The following is a 21,883-nucleotide window of genomic DNA, read 5'->3' as shown; positions in this document are numbered from 1 at the left end:
TTGGTCTATTTATCTTATCCATGCCCCTCATAATTTTGTAAACCTCTATAAGGTTACCCCTCAGCCTCTGATGCTCCAGGGAAATCAGCCCCAGCCTGTTCAGCCTCTCCCTGTAGCTCAGATCCTCCAACCTTGGCAACATCCTTGTAAATCTTTTCTAAACCCTTTCAAGTTTGACAGCAGCTTTACGATAGGAAGGAGACCAGAATTGCACATGATATTCCAACAGTGGCCTAATCAATGTCCTGTACAGTCGCAACATGACCTCCCAACTCCTGTACTCAATACTCTGACCAATAAAGGAAAGCATACCAAACACCTTTTTCAGTATCCTATCTACCTGAGACTCCACTTTCAAGGAGCTATGAACCTCCACTCCAAGGTCTCTTTGGTCAGCAACACTCCCTAGGACCTTACCATTAAGTGAAAAAGTCATGCTAAGATTTGCTTTCCCAAAATGCAGCACCTCGCATTTATCTGAATTAAACTCCCATCTGCCACTTCTCAGCCGATTGGCCCATCTGGTCAAGATCCTGTTGTAATCTGAGGTACCCTCTTCACTGTCCACTACACCTCATCTGCAAACTTACTAACTGTACCTCTTATGCTCGCATCCAAATCATTTATCTAAATGACACAAAGTAGAAGGCCCAGCACCGATCCTTGTGGCACTCCACTGGTCACAGGCCTCCAGTCTGAAAAACAATCCTTCACCACCACCCTCTGTCTTCTACCTTTGAGCCAGTTCTGTATTCAAATGGCTAGTTCTTCCTGTATTCCATGAGATCTAACTTTGCTAATCAGTCTCCCATGGGGAACCTTGTCGAATGCCTTACTGAAGTCTATATAGATCACATCTACTGCTCTGCCCTCATCAATCTTCTTTGTTACTTCTTCAAAAAACTCAGTCAAGTTTGTGAGACATGATTTCCCACGCACAAAGCCATGTTGACTATCCCGAATCAGTCCTTGCCATTACAAATACGTGTAAATCCTGTCCCTCAGGATTCCCTCCAACAACTTGCCCACCTCTGAGGTCAGGCTCACCAGTCTATAGTTCCCTGTCTTGTCTTTACCGCCTTTCTTAAACATTGGAACCACGTTTGCCAACCTCCAGTCTTCCGGCACCTCACCTGTGACTATCGATGATACAAATATCTCAGCAAGAGTCCCATCAATCACCTCTCTGGCTTCCCACAGGGTTCTTGGATACACCTGATCAGGTCCTGGGGATTTATCCACCTTTAACCGTTTCAAGACATCCAGCACTTCCTCCTCTGTATTCTGGACATTTTGCAAGATGTCACCATCTATTTCCCAACAGTCTATATCTTCTATATCCTTCTTCACAGTAAATACTGATGCAAAATATTCATTTAGTATCTCCCCCATTTTCTGTGGCTCCACACAAAGGCCACCTTGCTGATCTTTGAGGGGCTCTATTCTCTCCCTAGTTACCCTTTTGTCCTTAATATATTTGTGAAACCCCTTTGGATTCTCCTTAATTCTATTTGCCAAAGCTATCTCATGTCCCTGTTTTGCCCTCCTGATTTCCCTCTTAAGTATACTCCTACTTTCTTTATACTCTTCTAAGGATTCACTCGATCTATCCTGTCTGTACCTGACATATGCTTCCTTCTTTTTCTTCACCAAAGCTCTGATCTCCAGCATCTGCAGTCCTCACTTTCCCTCAATTTCTTTAGTCATTCAGCATTCCCTATACCTACCAGCCTTCCCTTTCACCCTGACAGGAATATACTTTCTCTGGATTCTTGTTATCTCATTTCTGTAGGCTTCCCATTTTCCAGCCGTCCCTTATCTGCGAACATCTGCCTCCAATCAGCTTTTGAAAGTTCTTGCCTAATACCGTCAAAATTGGCCTTTCTCCAATTTAAAAATTCAGCTTTTAGATCTGGTCTATCCTTTTCCATCACTATTTTAAAACAAATAAAATTAGGGTGGCTGGTCCCAAAGTGCTCCCCCACTGACACCTAGGTCACCTGCCCTGCCTTATTTCCCAAGAGTAGGTCAAGTTTTGCACCTTCTCTAGTAGGTACATCCACATACTGAATCAGAAAATTGTCTTGTACACACTTAACAAATTCCTCTCCATCTAAACCTTTAACACTATGGCAGTCTCAGTCGATGTTTGGAAAGTTTAAAATCCCCTACCGTAACTACCCTATTATTCTTACAGATAGAACCTGATCAGGTCCTAGGGGTTTATCTACCTTTATGCATTTTAAGACCTCCAGCACCTCCTCTTTTGTAATGTGCACTCTTTTCAAGACATCAGTATTTATTCCCCCCAAATTCCCTAGCTTCCGTATCTCTCTGCACAGTAAATACCAATGCAAAAAATTCATTTAGTATCGAACTCTTCTCCTGTAATTACACACATAGATGGCTTCATTAATCTTTAAGGCACCCTATTTTCTTGCTAGTTACTCTTCAGATTCTCCTTAACCTTATCTGCCAAGGTTTGTTCATGTCCCCTTTCTGCCTTCTGGATTTCCCTCGTAAGTGTACTCCTACTCCCTTTATACTCTTCAAGGGATTCACTTGTTCCCAATTGTCTATTCCTGACAAATGCCTCCGTTTTCACAATCGGAACCTCAATGTCCCTAGTCATCCACTGTTCCCTACTCCTCCTACACTAACAGAATATGCTGTCCTGGACTCTCCTTATCTCACATTTGACAGCCTCCCACTTGCCAGTCATCCCTTTTTCCTGTGAACAGCCTTCCACAACTTTTGAAAGTTCCTGTCTAATACTGTCAAAATTGGCTTTGCTCTAATTTAGAACTTTAACTTGTGGTTCAGGCCTATCCTTTTTCCATAACCATTTTAAAACTAATAGAATTATGGTCACTGGTCCCAAAGTGCTCCCCCACTAACACCTTAGTCACTTGCCCTCCCTTATTTCCCATGAGAAGGTTGAGTTTTGCTCCTCCTCTAATTGGTACATCTACATATTGATGAAGAAAATTTTCTTGAACACACTTAACAATGTCCTCCGTCACCCCTTAACATTATAGCAGTCCAAATCGATTGTTAGGAAAATCAAAATCCTCTACTTTTATTCTGACAGATATCTAGGATGTCTATACATATTTGCTCCTCAATTTTCTGCTGGAGAGAAAGGGTGCGTGGTGTGGTGGGGGTTGGGGGGGGGGTGCACTGTGGAGGAGTGGTGGTGTTGGCCTATAGTACAATCCCATCAAAGTGATCAAATTTCCAGTAACCGCAGTTTGTTTTGTGAGTACCCTATGTGGAGGCAAGTGGTTTTGATCTAGGGGTGTAAATTCAGAAAGAAACAGGCAACATTGGGAATATCTCGTTTAAACTGGAAGAAGCAAAGGAGGGCTTACATTTTTGTGGTGCAGCATGCTCTATAGACCCGCCACACTTTAAAAGGAAAATATAAATTGACAAGAAAATTCAGCTCTATAGGACCATATGATGAAAATATAGAGAGCTGGAATGCCTACATAGAGGTATTCCATTATTTTGTTCAAGCTAACAAACTTGATGCAGATCATTATGGGGGAAAACTCTTAACTTCCTGCGGAGTCTTGGATAGTCAGAGAAGGCAGGTTCCAAACCTGATGAAAATAAAGTAGGAATCCTACATAACCATTTTTCACCAAAACCTTTGGTGATTACTGAAAGGTTCAGCTTCCAGAAAGGCAACCAACATAATGGTGAATCTTTCTCCCAGTTCTTAGAATGTTAAAGAAGTTGGCAGAGCTCTGCAAATTTGGAGACAACATAAATGATGCTGTCAGAGACAGACTGGTTAAAGATACAAAGCAATCCAGAAACGATTAGTGAGGCAAAGGAATTGTAGACTTTAAGCATTGGAAATAGCAATTTCAATAGAACTAGAAACCATGAAAACTCAACGCCATGAGAGTTCATAAATTAGTGACTGTGAGATGATCTCCAATGAAGACTCCAAAATTGTCATCCATGTTGAAAAACAGGTTATACAGTGAATGGCCAGTATATAGAATCTGTGGAAGAAGAGGGCACATTGAATAGGTATATTTGAGGAAGAAACTTGAACAAGCATGCAGTAAAAGTACAGAAACTAAACAGACTCAGTCTGAATTGGCCAGGTTAGAGCCTGAGAGATAAATAGGAGGAGGGGGGTTGGGGCTGGAGGGAAGGTAGCAGGGAAGGCAATAGGTCGATGCAGGTGGGGTTGATGGTGATAAGTCAGAGTGGAGGGTGGAGTGGGTAGGTGGGAAGGAAGATGGACAGTTCAAGAAGGCGGTGCCGAGTTGGACGGATGAGGTGGGGGGGGAGGGCAGATGAGGAAACCGATGAAATCGATGTTAATGCACTGTAGTTGGAGAGTCCCGAGGTGGAAGATGAGGCGCTCTTCCTCCAGGTGTCAGGTGGCTAGAATTTGGCAGTGGAAGAGGCCCAGGACTTGCATGTCCTTGGCAGAATGCTTCAACTCCCATTCCCACTCCGCCAAAGACATGCGAGTTCTAGGCCGCCTCCACCACCAAATCCTAGCCATTCGCGCCAGGAGCAAGAACGTCTCATCTTCTGCCTTGGGACCCTCAAACCACATTGCATCAAGGTAGATTTCACCAGTTTCCTCATCTCCTGTCTCTTCACCTCTTCCTAATCCACCCCTCCAACTTGGCACCACCCTCTTGAATTGTCCCACCTATTCATCTTCTTTTCCACAGTCTGCTCCACCCTCTGCTCCAACCTATTACCATCATCCCCCACCTGCATCTACCTATCACCCTTCCAACTACCTTCCCTCCAGCTCCACCTCCACCCTCCTATTTATCTCAGCCTTCTTCTGCACCTCCCCACCACCACATTCCTGATGATGGGCTTATGCCTGAAACGTTGACTCTTCTGCTCCTCAGATGCTGGCTGATCTGCTGTGCTTTTCCAGCATCGTTCTTTTCAACTCTGTCTCATAGAATTAATCTAATTGGCTGAAGACCAGCTTTGAGTGGTGTAAACCCCAGGAAGAGACCAGGAAAGATCTGCTGAGGATGGCTAGTGATAGATCATTACGCACTTTTAAAAAGATTATTCATTTTGTAGGTTATTGGCATTGCTTCCTGACCAGCATTTAATGCCCATCTCTAATTGCTCTTGAGAAGGTGGTGTTGAGGTGCCTTTGTGAATTGCTGCAGCCAACTGGCTGTGGGTTGACCTACAATTCCATTAGGGAGGGAATTCCAGGATTTTGAATCAGCGATAGTGAAGGAATTGCAGCATATTTCCAAGTCAGGATGGTGTGTGGGTTGGAGGGGAATTTGTAGGTGGCGCTGTTCCCATATATCTGATGGCCTTGACCTTCTAAATGGAAGTGGTCATGGGTTTGGAAGGGGCTGTCTGAGGATCTTTGATGAATTTCTGCAGTGCATCTTGTAGATAGTACACACTGCTGCTACTGAGTATTGGTGGTGGAGGGAGTGGATGCTTCTCGATAAAGTGCCAATCGAGTGGGCTGCTTTGTCCTGGATGATGTTGAGCTTCTTGTGTATTGTTGGGGCTGTACACATTCTGGGAAGTCGGGAGTATTACATCCGACTTCTGACTTGTGCATTATAGATGGTGGGAGTCAGGAAGTGAATTACTCACCACAGTATTCCGAGACTCTGACTTGTTGTTGTAGTCACTGCATTTATCTGGTGAGTCTAGTTGATTTTCTAATCAATGATAACTCCTATGATGTTGATAGTGGAGGATTCAGTGATGGTAACATCATTGAATGTCAAGGAGTCGTGGTTAGATTGTCTCTTACTGGTGATGGTCATAGCCTGGCATATTTGCTACTTGCCACTGGCCAGCCCAAGCCTGGATACTGTCCAGATCTTGTTGCATTTGGAACTGGACTGCTTCAGTGTCTGAGCAGTAATAATGGTGCTGAATTTATGTAATCATTGGCGAACATCCCCATTTCTGACCTTATGATGGAGGGAGGGCAATTGATGAAGCAGCTGAAGATGGTTAGACCGAGGACACTACCCTGAGGAACTCCTGCAGAGATATCCTGGAGCTGAGATGACTGACCTCCAACGGCCACCACTATCTTCCTATGTACCAAGTACGACTCTAACCAGCAAATAATTTGTCCCCTGATACCCATTGATTCCAGTTTTGCTAGAGCTCCTTGATGCCACACTCTGTCAAATACAGTCTTGATGTCAAGGACTGTCACTGTTACCTCACCTCTGGAATTCGACTCTTTTGTCCATGTTTGTAATGATGTCAGGAGCTGAGCAGCCCTGGCAGAATCCAACTGGGCAGGTTATTGTTGAGTAGGTGCTGCTTGAAAACACTGTTGATCACACCTTCCATCTCTTTACTAATAATGGAGAATAGACCAATGGGTGGTAACTGGCTGGGTTGGATTTATATGGACCAGATAATTTGATGATGTGATCCTAATCAAGGGTTGATATGTTACCATTGCCACGCGTATCAGCTTGGAACCATTAACTTCAGAGAAATCCTACACTTAATTAAAATAGTCAGTCATTATTAACAACAGCCAATCAGGCTTGCCTTAATTAAAGTAAATCCTCCAATGAGTGGTGGTTCACTGACTCCCAGCCCAACTGCTTGTCCTATGATGCTGTGGAGTCCATAGACCATCTATATGTTGGGTGTGGACATTTGCACTCCCTTTTTAAGTTTCTTAAAAACCTTCTTCTCTGCTTTTGGTTGCACTTCAGTCCCACGCTCCTGATCTTCAGGCACCTGGTATGGAGGAGAGAGGACAGGTCTGAAGACCTCCTTGTGGGTCTGCTCCTGGGCCTGGTCAAACTGGCCATAAACCAGTCCAGGCAGCGGGCCATGGAGGGGGTCGTTAGGGCCGATTGCCTGCCCCTCTTCCGATGTTACGTGAGAGCCCGGGTGTCTCTGGAGAAGGAGCACGAGGTGTCCACTAACTACCTGGAGTTGTTCAGGGACAGGTGGGCCCCGCAGGGAGTGGAGTGCATTATTTCCCCCTCCAACTCTATTTTGATTTAATCCCTTCCCTCCACTGTTTGATCATTCAGCATTGCCCTTTGATGTGAAGGGCACTGCTTATCAGTGGCCACTTGGGTGTTTCCTTTCTTCCTGGTGGTGGAAATTTGAATAAAGATTTGTGCACCTTGTGTCTTTCACTGCGTCACACACCTGCACACATACAACATGGGTGCTGGGGAAAAAATAAGCACTACTGCAAAATAAACAAAAACAAATAAATAGGACTATCAGGGGCATTTCTCACTCTGAGAGCTGGCTCTTGAGGGAGCTGGATCAGTGTAAAAAAAATATAAACAGGAGTGCCAGGGGTTCTATTCACTCTGAGAGCTGGCTCTGAGGAAGCCAGACCAGTGTCAAGTATTTTGCACATGTAAATAAAAGATGACTTGGTGATGGGATACCACCTTCAGTTATTTCACCATCCATCATGTTTTGAATCCAACCGGCAGTTCTGAAGAAGAGTTATGCTGGACTTGAAATGTTAAAAAAAATCCTCCAATGAGAGATGGTTCACGGATTCCTAGCCCAACTACTTGTCCTGTGGTGTTGTGGAGTCTGTGGACTATCTATATATTGGGTGTGGGCGCTTGCACTCCCTTTTTAAGTTTCTTAAAAACCTTCTTCTCTGCTTTTGGTTGCACTTCAGTCCCATGCTCCTGATCTTCGGACACCCGGTACTGAGGAGGGAGGGCAGGTCTGAAGACCTCCTCGTGGGTCTGCTTCTGGGCCTGGCTAAACTGGCCATAAATAGGTCCAGGCAGTGGGCCGTGGAGGGGGTCATTAGGGCCGACTGCCTGCCCCTCTTCCACAGTTACGTTAGAGCCCAGGTATCTCTGGAAAAGGTGCACGCGGTGTCCACCAACACCCTGGAGTTGTTCAGGGAGAGGTGGGCGCCACAGGGAGTGGAGTGCATTATTTCCCCCTCCAGCTCTATTTTGATTTAATCCCTGCCCTCCCCATCACTGTTTGATCATTCAGCATTGCCCTTTGATGTGAAGGGCACTGCTTATCACTGGCCACTTGGGTGTTTCCTTTCTTCCTGGTGGTGGAAAGTTGAATAAAGATTCGTGCACCTAGTGTCTTTCACTGTCTCACACCTGCACACACACAACATGGATGCTGGGGAAGGTAGTGTGGGGGTTAAACAAAGGAAAAAGATAAGAAAAAATCCTCTGATGAGTGGCGGTTCACAGACTCCCAGCCCAACTGCTTATTCTATGGTGCTGTGGAGTCAGTGGACCATCTATATAATGGGTGTGGGCGCCTGCACTCCATTTTTAAGTTTCTTAAAAACTGTCTTCTCTGTCTCTGGCTGCACTTCTGTTCCACGCTCCTGATCTTCGGGCACCCAGTGCGGAGGCGGGGAAGGCAGGTCAGAGGACCTCCTCGTGAGTTTGCTCCTGGGCCTGGCCAAACTGGAGGGGATTGTGAGAGCCGATTGCCTGCCCCTTTTCCGCATTTATGTCAGAGCCCAGGTGTCTCTGGAGAAGGAGCACGCAATGTCTGCCAGCACTCTTGGTCGGTTCAGGGAGAGGTGGGCACCGCAGGGAATGGAGTATATTATTTCCCCCTTCAACTCTGTTTTGATTTAATCCCTGCCCTTTCCTTCACTGTTTGATCACGCAGAATTGTCCTTTGATGAGAAGAGCACAGCTTGTCACTAGCCAGTTGGGTGTTTCCTTTCTTTCTGGTGGAGGAATATAAATAAAGATTTACACATTTGTTGTTCTTCACTGTGTCTGACACATTCACACATGCGACATGGGTGCCGGGGAAAATCAGGCTCGAAAAGAAGAAAAAATGTCTGAATTCCAAAAAAAACAGGAGTGTCAAAAAAAAAATCCTCCAAAGATTCTTCATTTACTGTTTATCTGAATAAGTAGAGAAGTAACTAAATGCGTCAACATTTCAGTTTGCAGTGGAAAAGCTGTACTGCATAAGCTATAGGCCTTGTGACAAGCAAGCCTATCGAATTGGAGAAGACGGTGGCCTTTGTGCTTCGAGAAATCACCCCAAGGGACTTGGGAACAAAAAAAATAAAACACGAAGCCTGGTCTGTATCATGTTAGAACAACATGAATGGATGATAATGTTGCCAATACTTTTCATGCATTTGCAACTGAACTTATAACCAAACTGAAGCTAAATCCTGTTTGCGGTTTGTTCACTTAGCAGGCCCCAGTTATGATATTTTCAATAAAGGAAAGTTTTAGGAGAGAAGGTGAGGTGGTGTAATGGAGTGAAGAAAGGAGGCGTAAGGAATACTTAAAGAACAGTGAAAGGAAGTAAACTATGATGCAGGAAGCTAAGAATCCTATTGAGTTATGAAAGAGATGAAATAGTGTCACTGAATGTTGTGTTCATCGATAAGATTGTGTGTTGTTTAGTACAAATTTTCTAAAATTCGTTCAATTAGTTAAATTATTTCATAATTTATGATCGGAAATGAAGAATTTATAAGATGGGCGGCACGGTGGCACAGTGGTTAGCACTGCTGCCTCACAGCGCCAGAGATCCGGGTTCAATTCCCACCTCAGGCGACTCTCTGTGTGGAGTTTGCACGTTCTCCCCCGTGTCTACGTGGGTTTCCTCCGGGTGCTCCGGTTTCCTCCCACACTCCAAAGATGTGCTGGTCAGGTGAATTGGCCATGCTAAATTGCCCGTAGTGTTAGGTAAGGGGTGGATGTAGGGGTATGGGTGGGTTGCGCTTTGGCGGGTGCGGTGTGGACTTGTTGGGCCGAAGGGCCTGTTTCCACACTGTAAGTAATCTAAAAAATCTAAAAAGATGTGACATTCAGGATTTGAGGAAAAGCATTTGTGGCCTGGCAAACATTTATTCCTGAAATAAATTATTTGGTTATTCATTACTGCTGTATATGAGCTTACATGTGAAAACTGCTTACAGTGTTTTCCGACTTTTAATAGTGACGACAATTCATTTCATCAGCTATGGAACCACTTCACGAGGTCTTGAGATGCCACGTAATGGCAGTTCGTGGACTACTCATTTCTATCCTTTAGGCTTTCAACATGATATTGAAGTGTAATTCTTAGTTGATTTTCCAGCTTAGAACTGATGCTGAAAATAATATTAATATTGCAGTAATTGAAATCTAGAGACATTGGAATACAAAGACAACTATAGCAATTGCCTCAAAATATTATTTTAATAGTACAGTGCTACTTAACCTATCTTTCAAATATTACTTTTGCTTCTTGGCTATACTATTTCCGAGTCTAATTATTTAAAATTCAATTTTTCTATTCTTCTTTCTCAACCTTGGACCTGTCTGACCTAACCAAATTTGTTGAGTTGAATGGTGATTGCATGAAAGTCATTTTCCATTTCTGTTTTATATGTCACCTCAGGAAAATGACCAAACCTCAATATTAACTTACCACTTGACATTTATGATTTATTGTTGTGAAAGGGAATTCTATATGCATTTTTCGTTTTGCAGATCCTTCACATAAAATTTGTCTGACCGAAACTTGTATCATGGTCGCTGCGAAAATAACAGAATCCCTAGACCGTTCAGTGGGCCCCTGCAATGACTTTTATCAGTATGCCTGCGGGGGATGGATAAAGAAAAATCCATTGCCAGATGGAAGGTCACGTTGGAATACCTTTAATAGTTTATGGGACCAGAACCAGGCAGTTATGAAACATCTTTTGGGTAAGTAAAAGGAAAAAGATATGATAATTATTGAATGTGATTTGACATGTAGTTTATTTATGTCAGATTAATATAATAAACATACTTTTTGACATCCATTACTCATCTCTGCAGTTAACAGTTTTACCATTTAAAGTGTTACATTTTGCTTTACTTATGGTGTTTGAAAAACTTCCTTTGATAATATGTTGTGCATTGCTAAATGCAAAACATACTTGGTTAGAAATCATTGTGATACCTGTAACCAGAAAAAGATGGCTAGAATGCACATAATAAATGAAAATCCATTTATCATGGCAGGCTTCAGTCCAGCTTGCAATGTTACATTCAAGAATTGAACTATTGCAAACATGTTTTTATTTAAAAAACTTCCAGTACATGATTGCACAATAAATCTTGGCAAAACCCCCTCCTACAAAACCAAAATTATGAGGTAATACTTTGAAATTTGAGAAGATGCAAAGTTTTTTAATGTTGCTTTCATTGCAGTGGTAAAATTAGGTTGTAAATTTGTTTGCTGAGCTGGTAGATTTATTCTCAGATGTTTCATTACCATGCTAGGTAACGTCATCAGTGACCTCCAGTGAAGCATGAGTGTTCTGTCGCACTTGCTCTTTATCTGTCTCGGTTTGTTGTTGGAGGCGATTATCATTTCCGGTTCTGATTCTGAGAGGTTGGCAAATGGGGTCCAAATCTATATGTTTGTCAATGGAGTTCCAGTTTGAAGGCCAGGCCTCTAGGATTTCCTGTGTATGTCTTTGTTTAGCCTGTCCTAGGATGGATGTACTCTTCCAGTCAAACTTTGTCCCTCTTCGTCTGTGTGTATGGATGCTTGTGATAGTTGGTCATGTCTTTTGGTGGTTAGTTGGTGCTCATGTATCCTAGTGGCTAGTTTCCTGCCCATTTGTCCAATGCAATGTTTGTTGCAATCCTTGCAGGGTATTTTGTATTTGACGTTCATTCTGCTGGTTGTTGGTATGAGGTCCTTTACATTCATCAGGAGCTGTTTCAACGTGGTGGTAGGTTTGCAGGATACCATGATCCTAGGGGCCAGAGTAGTCTGGTCGTCATCTCTGATATGTCTTTGATGTATGGCAGGGTAGCTAGAATTTCTGGGTGTGTTATGTCTTGTTTGGGTCTGTTGTGCAGGAATCGGTGGACTGCGCTTGTCAGGTACCCGCTGTTCTTGAATATGTTGTATAGGTGTTTTTCCACGGCTTCATGTAGTTCCTGGGTGCTGCAGTGTGTTGTGGCTCATTTAAATAATGTCCTGATGCAGCTCTGTTGTGGGTGTTGTGATGATTGCTCCTGTAGTTGAGTGTCTGGTCAGTGTGCGTGTCTTTCCTGTAGATGCTGGTCTGCAGTTCTCCATTGGCTTCTTGTTCTATTGTTATGTCCAGGAGGGGGGTCTGCTGTTGTTCTCTTCCTCTTTGGTGAACTTTATATCAGTAAAGATGTTGTTCATGTGTTTGTGTGTTTCTTCTAATATGTTGTGTTTTGTGATGACAAAGATGTCATCCACATAGCTGACCAAAAGCTTGGGCTGGATCGTGAAAAGGACTGTTTGTTCTAACTTCTGCACAACTGCTTCTGTTAAGAATCATGATATTGGTGATCCCATAGGTATCCCATTGATTTGTTTTAGCTCTTGTTGTTGAAAGTGAAGTGGGTTTTAAGGTACAGGTCTACTAGTTTGAGGATGCTGTTCTTGCTGATGGAGGTGGTGCTGTCAGGCATTTGTGTCCTTGGTTCGTTTAGCAGTGAGACAGTGTTTCTTTGCCGAGGGTGATGTTTATTGATGTGAACACGGCTGTCACATTGAAGGAAACCAGGACTTTGTTGTCCTCTACCTTGGTGTCTTTGATGTAAAGGAATTCCTGGGTCGAGTGGATGGAGTGGCTTGAGTCTTCTACTAGGTGTTTCAGTTTGCGTTGCAGTTCCTTTACTAGTCTGTATGTCACTGTACTGGGAAGTGAGATTATGGGTCTGAGGGGGGTTCCTTGTTTATGTACCTTTGGTAATCCATTGAAATGGGGTGTGTTGGATCCTTCAGGTTTCATTCTTTTGGAGGTCTGTCCAGTTAATTTCACCTGTCTTGTGTAGGCTTTGTGGTAGCCCGTAAACCTACCACCACACTGAAACAGCTCCTGATGAATTTAAAGGACCCCATACCAACAACCAGCAGATCAAATGTCATATACAAAATAGGAGATAGTGAGGACTACAGATGCTGGAGATCAGAGTCAAAAAGTGTGGCACTGGAAAAGAACAGCCAGTCAGGCAGCACCGAGGTGCAGGAGAGTCAACCTTTTGAGCATAAGCTCTTCGTCAGCATGCATTCCTGATGAAGAGCTTTTGCTTGAAACATCGACTCTCCTGCCTCTTGGATGCTGCCAGACTGGCTGTCATATATTCAAACTGGAGCTCCTTTAACAAACGTGTAGATTTGGACCCCATTTATCAACCTCTCAGAAATGGAACTGGAAATGACATTATTTCCAAACCGAGACAGATAAATAGCAAGTGAGGCACAACACCAACGGTTCACTGGAGGCTCACTGATGATGTTACCTAGCATGGTGACGAAATGTCTGAGAACAAACCTACCAGCCCAGTGAGCAAACTTACAACTTGGACCACAACCTAAGCTACAAATCTTCTCAAATGATAAAATTGGTACAATTTTGTAAACCTTTAACTTTTTTTTAACTTTGTGAAGTTTTGAATTTGGCAATGTGTTTGGCAGAGCTGCTCTCAGTGATAAATATAAAAAGATGTTCTCAAGTGCTCTTACAGCATGGACATTATTAAATTACTTCTTTTACTGTTGATCTGAATAAGCAGAGAAGTAACTAATGCATCAACATTTCAGTTTGCAATGGACAAACTGTACTACAAAAGATGCAGGCCTTGTGATAAGCATGCCTGCCAAATCAGAGAGGATGGTGGCCTTTGTGTTTCGAGAAATCACCCCAAGGGACTTGCACAGAAAAAAAATTAAACACAAAGCCCGGTCTGTATCATATTAGGACAACATGAATGGAAGATAATGTTGCCAATAATTTTCATGCATCTGCAACTGAACTTGTAACCAAATTGAAGTTAAATCCTGTTTGCAGTTCATTCACTTAGTCAGCCCCAGTTATGAGATTTCAAAGAAAGGGAAATTTTAGAGGAAAAGGTGGTGTGTTGGAATGGAGGGTGAAGAAAGGAGGGTGAAGAAGGAATACTTAAAGCCATATAGGAACAATCAAAGGAAGTGAATTATGATGTAGGAAACTTTGGATCCAATAAAGATATGAAAGAGATGAAATGGGGTCAGCGAGGTTGTGTTAATCTATAAGCCTGTATGTCGTTTAGTGCAAATTATCTAAGACTCATTGTTCAATTAATTAAATTATGTTGCAATTCATGATTGGAAATATTTTATGGCTTAATGTTATTAACTGAATAATCTTTAGCTTTGTATGTGTTATCATCTAACTAATAATAAGGCAGCAGGTTTGTGTTGAAATCTTCTAAGCGTCTGTGGGGAAAGAGGTCTGACGGAATAATAATCTCCTAGTTCATTACAGGAAATTGCTAGTTTGTTGAAGACACAGCTTTGAGTTAGGTACCAGGATGTGGGAAGCATGTCATAGAGTCATAGAGATATACAGCACGGAAACAGACCCTTCAGTCCATGCCAACCAGATATCCCAACCCAATCTAGTCCCACCTGCCAGCACCCGGCCCATATCCCTCCAAACCCTTCCTCTTCATATACCCAACCAAATGCCTTTAAATGTTGCAATTGTACCAGCTTCCACCACTTCCTCTGGCAGCTCAAACCATACACGTACCCCCTCTGCGAGAAAAAGTTGCCCCTTAGGTCTCTTTTATATCTTTCCCCTCTCACCCTAACCCTATGCCCTCTAGTTCTGCACTCCCCGACCCCAGGGAAAAGACTTTGTCTATTTATCCTATCCATGCCCCTCATAATTTAAAAACCTCTATAAGGTTACCCCTCAGTGCAGGTGAAAACATTGGGTTTAGTTCAGTTTGGGATTACGTTTGGCATGGACTAGTTGAACTATAGGGCCTGTTTCTGTACTGTATGGCTCTGTGACTCTATAGTGTCCTAGGTTCAACCATCATCAGCTCCATCATTAATTACCTTCTCCCAGCTTAAAGTTAGAAGTGGAATTGTTGCATATGATTGCACAGTGTTTGCAACTCAAATATGGAAGCTTACCATATGTAGACCTTGAGAACATTAAGGTTTGAACTGACGAGTAACATGCAACAGAAGTTCATGTAAGCATCAAAAATAACCTTTTCCAACAAAAAAATTAACCAACTCGCATGACATTCTGTGGTATAACCGTTGACTCCAACTCAATGTACATTGATCCGAAACTGAACTGGATCCACTAAATAAATATTTTTAAGCTAATAAGGAATTTTGGGTCAAGCCAGGTAGGTATATTTAGATCATAGATCAGCCATAATGTATTGAATGGTGCAGCAGGTATGAAGGTCTATGTGGCATACTGAAATTACAATGATTGAGGTACACTGCCTTTCTCTGGCAACTGGAAAATAAACAGATTCTTATACACTGGATAATTTGAGAATGTGTGTAAATCAGTTAATTTTGTAACTCTTCAAACGCAATATTTTAAAAACTACTTTATAACCCCGGTTCCTTGAAGCCATGTCCCAGAGCTTAGTCTTCAATGCCTGGAAACTCCTATAGGATCCTGAAAATTTGGCAACCCTTTATTTGTGAAATCCAGCACTTCAAGCAATAATCATTGGACAGGACAAAAAATGAGCTAAACAAGGGAAGAATGAAATGGAAAAAAGAATGCAAGTGTGGAAGGAGAATAATATATAAAGGACTAACAGACAAAATAGAAGATGGTAAAGGGTTGTTAAGGTTAATAATGACAGGAAGAAGAAATTAAATGTCTTTAAGAGAACAAGTGAATAGCTGAGGAAGCATGAAGTTACTAGTCCATTTTTTCCATATTTTATGAGCCTCCTCAACAAGAAAAATCATGGGCAATGAGAATCACTGATTCGTCCAATGTGCTGAGTTTTCCTAACTGATGAAAAGAAAACTTAAAGTCCAGGATCTTAAACATGTGACTATGGTGCACTCGCACTCCTATATGGCATGCAGACTTGCACTTCAATCCATTGGTGAAGTTCCAATGGCAGTGCTTTTGCAAGATGCTAGCAAGATGGGTGGATGGCATTAAGGAGCTAATCACTGAAAAAAAAACGTTCTGGGCAGGGTGTGTCGTTGGCACCACACTCCCAAAGCAGCTGTTCTATTCGGACCTGGTGGAAGAAGTCTCCCAGATAGACAGGGGAAATGCCATATTGATGCCCTGAAACATCCCTGAAGAGGTCAAAAGTGCTAGTCAAACAAAAACTTTTGAACACATTCCAAGACTTTGAAAAAACACACAGACTATATCAAGGAGTTGGAGAAAGCTTTTAAATCATCCAACATTAAAGTAAGTCTTCAACCATGACCTGGTTCTCCTGTGGAAGAGTCTGCAGATCATGCATTAAACTCATCAAACATCTTAGAACCTTTCAAAATGGAGCAGAAACAAGAACATCCTCAATCCCAAGAGTCTGCATAAGAAGGAAAATAGTGTTAGGGCAGCCTGAAATAGAAACGGCAAAAATGGCTAAAGGTTAAATTTGAAGTTATAAAAATGAATTTATTTGCCTAAAATGCATGTACCAACAGTCCAGGATGCGCATTTTATATGGTTGAATATATAACAATGTTATGCTGTACTGGTGTAAACATTAGGAAATATTATATGTTAAAATATCATTAGATATCATTTTCATACAAGTATATGTAAAAATTGTGTGTTTTTGGTGCCACTACAAAACCAATTTTTCAACTTGTTGGCCCATTAAATGCATTGAAATATCACGGGATGGATTTCTGGTTGTTTTCCTAATTTGATGGACTCGTTTTGTGCTCCTCAAGCAAGCATTTCATTTGGGAAATATACTGTTGATGCTGGACCCTCTTTTGAAAAAAAAGTTTAGATGATTTGGTTTGAAAAAATTTATTAGATGGTGTCAGCTGTGGCTCAGTTGGGAGTATTCTCGTTTCTGAGTCACAATGTTCTAGGGCTGTTCACTAATGATTGGATGATGTTCGGCATCATTTGTGACTCTTCAGAATACTGAAGCACTACATGTCAAATTGCAGGAAGACCGAGACAATATCTAGGCTTGGGCTGACAAATGGCAACTACGTTTAGGACATACTAATGCCAAGCAATGACAATCTTCAGCAAGGGAGAATCTAAGCAACACCTTTTGACTTTAAATGGTATTACCATCACTGAATATCCCACTACTAACATCCTAGGGCTTACCATTAATCAGATCTAGTCACAAATACTGTGGCTATAAGAGCAAGACAAAGGCTAGGAATAATAACTTATCTTCTGATTCTGCAAAGCTGATCCACCATTTACAAGGCACAAGCCAGGAGTGTGAGTGTATATCTACTTTCCTGGATGAGAGCAGCTCCAACAATATTCATGAATCTTGGCACCATCTAGATTGGCACCACATTTGCAAACATTCACTCTTTCCAAACAGATGCATAGTAACACAGCTTGTACCATCTCCAAGATACATGCAGAAATTCTACAAGGCATCTGTGGAAAGCACCTTCTAAACCCATGACCAGTATCATCTGGAAGGACAATAGCAGCAGATACATAGGAACACCAGTATCTGCAGCTTAGTCACTCACCATTCTGATCCTGAGTTAGAAATATATCAACATTCCTTCAATGTTTGTGGACCAGAATCAATGAACTCTCTCCCTAATGGCATTGTGGAAAGACATACAGTAAAGACTGCAATGGTTCAGGAAGGCAGCTCACTACAACTACTTAGACCATAAGACCAATAGACATTGGAGCAGAAATACGCCATTCAGCCCATTGAGTCGGCTCTGCCATTCAATCATGGCTGATAAGTTTCTCAACCCCATTCTCTGGCTTTCTCCCCATAACCCTTGATCCCCTTGACAATCAAGACCTGTCTATCTCCGTCTTAAATATACTCAATGATCTGGCCTCCACAGCCTCTGTGACAGTCAGTTCCATAGATTCACCATTCTCTGGCTGAAGAGATTTCTCCTTATCTCTGTCTTCCCATTACTCAAAAGCTAGGCCCTCGGGTTCTAGTCTTTCCTACCAATGGAAACATTTTTCCACATCCACTCTCTCCAGGCCAATCAATATTCTGTAATTTTCAATTAGATCCCCTCTCACCCTTTGAAACACCATCAAGTATAGACTCAGGATCCTCAAACGTTCCTCACATGATAAACTGTTCGTTCCTGTTCAATCTTGAGAGTAACTATGGATGGGCAATACAGAGCCACTGCCATATCCGTTGAGTCAGTTTCTGCAGTTTCAGTTACCTGTGGTTTACTGGGGCCAGAACATATTACACGGAACATTCCAGAACCAGGGACCAGGGAGCTACTGGGGAGGTAAATTTCCCATTTAAGTGAATGGATTTGCTACTATCCGTGATTTTGGGCTTTTGCGGTAAGTCTTGTATCCCCTGTGGGTATGGGGGGATTACTATGTATACTGACTCAACTGGCAACACCCACATTCCATGAATCAATTAAGAAACACATGCTGATTGATATACTACATCTGAAGAGCACTGCGGAGCTGGAGGCTTAAATGATTCTTTGAATTCCTCATTAAATAAACATTATCTAAACTATATCTTGTATCTTTAGGCACATAAATCTGACAAACCTGCACTTCTCTTGCAGTTACAATAGTGCAGCACTGGTTCTTTGTGCCACCACTGTTTAAAATTTACTTTAGTTGTTATGTCAGCAAAAGTTTCAAAGGTAAATTAAAAACTGTGTAATGACAGTTTTGAAAATATTGCAGCATGAATAAATTCCTATCAAACTTGAAATAATAAGTACATGGAATAGGAAGCAAAGCCATTTTTCTAATGTTACTGTCTGTGTCTTGTTGGTATTATTGTATTTTGCTTAATGGAATCTGTACTAAAACTTCCAAGATACTTTAAACTCTGGATTAGTTCTGACATATTAGAGGGTAAGTAATGTATTCCCACTATTTTAAACAGGGAAGTAGAGATAAAACTGAATTTTAGACCAGCGAGTCTTTTGTTCATAGCAGGGAAGAAGGATGAGAAATCTATTGGGGTTTCCCCGTGCAGGTTTGGATCCTGCTGATTATGTTTTCTCAAATTGCAAATTTTGCATTGAGTACAGGAGTTGGGAAGCCAGCTTGTGGCTGTACAGGACATTGGTTAGGTCATTTTTGGAGTATTGTGTGCAATGCTGATCCTGCTCGTATTGGAATGATGTTGTGAAACCTGAAAGGACTCAGAAAAGACTTACAAGGATGTTGCCAGGGTTGGAGGATTTGAGCTATGGGGAGAGGCTGAACAGGCTAGGGCTGTTTTCCCTGAAGTGTCGAAGACTGAGGGGTGATCTTATAGAGGTTTATAAAATCCTGAGAGGCATGGATAGGATAAATAGACAAGGTCTTTCTTCTGAGGTGGGGGAGTCCAGAACTAGAGGGCATAGGTTTAGGGTGAGAGGAGAAAAATTTAAAAGAGACCTAAAGGGCAATTTTTTTCACGCAGAGAGTGGTGCATGTATGGAATGAGCTGCCAGAGGAAGTGTTGGAGGCTGGTACAGTTACTATATTCAAAAGGCTTCTGGATGGGTATATGAATAGAAAGAGTTTAGAGGGATATGGGCCAAGTGCGGCAAATGGGACTAGATTAGGTTGAGAAATCTGGTTCGCATGGACAAGTTGAACCGAAAGGTCTGTTTTACAGCTCTACTACTCTATGACAGGGTCCATTTTCAAGAATTGTATGACCAAGCACTTTGAAAACAGTGGTAGAATCAGGCACAGTCAGCCTAGATTTACAAAAGCGAAATCATGCTTGAAAAACCTACTAGAGGTCTTTGAGGATATAACTAATAGAGTTGATCAGGGCAAGCCATTCAGTGTGGTTTATTTGGACTTTCATAAGGCTTTAAATAATGTCCCACAAAAGAGCTAAATGTGTAAAATTAAAGCATATAGGATTGGATGTAGTGTATTGAGATGGATAGAAAAATGATTATCAGACCGGAAAAAAATAGTTGGAATAAATGGGTCTTCTTCTGAATGGCAGGTAGTAAAGATATATTAATGATTCTGATGAGGGAACTAAATGTAATATCTCAGAATTTGTAAATGACAATGTTGGGTGGAAGGGTTAGCTTTGAGGAAAATGCAGAGATTTTGCAGTGTGATTTGGACAGGCTGAGTGAGTGGGCAAATGCACGGCAGATGCAGTATAATGTGGATAAGTGTGAGCTTAGCAATAGGAAGGCAGATTATTATTTGAATAGCTGTAAATTTAGAGAGGGGACTGTTTAATGAGACCTGTGTGTCCTTGTGCACCTGTTGCTGAAAGTAACCAGATACTGCAGCAGGCAGCAAAGAAGGCAAACTGTACCCTGGCATTCATAACAAGAGGATTTGTGTACGGGAATAAAGATGTCTTGTTTCACTTATACAAGGCATTGGTGAGGCCACACCTGAAATGTTTTGATCTCTTTATCTGAGGAACAATGTTCTTACTATCAAGGGAGTCCAGCAAAGGTTTACCAAATTGATCCCAGGGAAGGCAGGATTGATATATGAAGAAATATTGAGTGAGTTAGGATTGTTTTCACTATAGTTTAGAAGAATGATAGGAGATTTCATACAAACCTATAAAGTACTAATAGGATTACATTGGTTTAGTTTAAGGGTAAGGGATAAACCTTTTAGGACCAAAATGAGGTATAAAATATTCGCCCAGAGAGTAGTGGAGCATGTGGAATTCACAACCACAGAAAGTGAAAAATATTGTTTTACAAGAAGGATGAAGAAATAGCTCTTGTGGCAAAAAAGGATCAAGGAATATGGGGGGAGAGCAGGATTAAGATATTGAGCTCGATGATCAATCATGATCATATTGAATGGCATAGCAGGCTCGAGGGACCGAATAACCTATTCCTGCTCCTGTACTCTTGTGTTTCCACATTTAAAACCTAAAATGTTCACATTTTAACTGTTACAGTTTCTGTAATAATTTTGTCCAAAATATTCAAATAAAGAACATTTTTGTAAATGTTACACTGTTCATTGAAGGTTTTGAAATAACAAATTTTACTGTGAGAAATGTGGCATCTTATCCATTTATATTTGTGTGATTATGCTAACATATTAGAAAAAAGATCTGAAATTTTTAATCAATATAATGTCTTTTGAAAATGGATCTGTGAAGTTCAAGTCCAGCCTTGGCATTTATGTCAGATGATGAGAAGAAAATCCATTCTGCTTTAAAGAAAATGAGACTTGATAAATCCGACCTAGTGAGGGGAAATGGGTAATTCATGGTGACGCGGTTTTATGTAACTTTTTGTTTTCAACACCTCTTCAAGATTTGTTAAGATTTTATTCTTCCCACTGTACAATGTCTGACATTTTAAAAGTGAAACACAAGGGATACGTAATGAGTTTTTTCCTCTTCTAATATGTGACAGTGGTCTGGTATTCCATTAGTGCTTGAAAGTTGACACAGGTTAATAGCCAAGTGTGCATTCAACAATAATCTCTGCACATTCGAGCTCTCCAAAACACTTGATATTTGATTCGTTTTTTCAATTTATAGATGTTTGATAAAAAAAGCAATAACCTCAAACTGAATCAATACATCTGCATCTGCTTTCATTCTTGGATCTCTGTATTTTGTGTTGAGTGTACAATACAAATATACTGTGGTATTTCTCAGTGATTGGCAGCTTTTGTAACTGTGGGGCCTTTATCAACAAAGTACCTGGGAAGGTGTTAAAAGAAGTAATATAATAGGGGAGGTGGTGATAGGATTCAAATCCAAAAATTGCAGATGGTATAATTTGAATGCAGTAAAATTTGGAAATACAAGCTGACTAGATTTGACCACTGATTATTGAATCAGGGTTTTATTGATAATATCCTTTGGAGAAGAAAATTTGCAACTTTTCCTTTTTCTGGCTGACATGAGTCCAGACCCACAGCAATGACTGACTTGCTAGGCTATCTCAGTACAAAGGTTAAAGAAAG

The 21,883-nt window shown here is 41.6% G+C and overlaps 1 protein-coding gene across 4 annotated transcripts in view; it reads left to right on the top strand.

Moving 5' to 3' along the window:
- LOC140478886 (endothelin-converting enzyme 2-like) overlaps window positions 1-21,883 on the top strand; it is a 192,450-nt gene that overhangs the window by 72,281 nt on the left and 98,286 nt on the right. For all 4 annotated transcript variants that reach the window (XM_072572465.1, XM_072572461.1, XM_072572464.1 and 1 more), the window contains exon 4: window positions 10,479-10,694. In XM_072572465.1, coding sequence (XP_072428566.1) covers window positions 10,479-10,694 — 216 coding nt within the window. The remainder of the gene's footprint in view (window positions 1-10,478; window positions 10,695-21,883) is intronic.

This window comes from Chiloscyllium punctatum, chromosome 6 (genome assembly GCF_047496795.1).
Source record: "Chiloscyllium punctatum isolate Juve2018m chromosome 6, sChiPun1.3, whole genome shotgun sequence".
In the NCBI taxonomy this organism is placed as follows: domain Eukaryota; kingdom Metazoa; phylum Chordata; class Chondrichthyes; order Orectolobiformes; family Hemiscylliidae; genus Chiloscyllium; species Chiloscyllium punctatum.
This window is presented reverse-complemented; position numbering and strand designations above follow the sequence as displayed.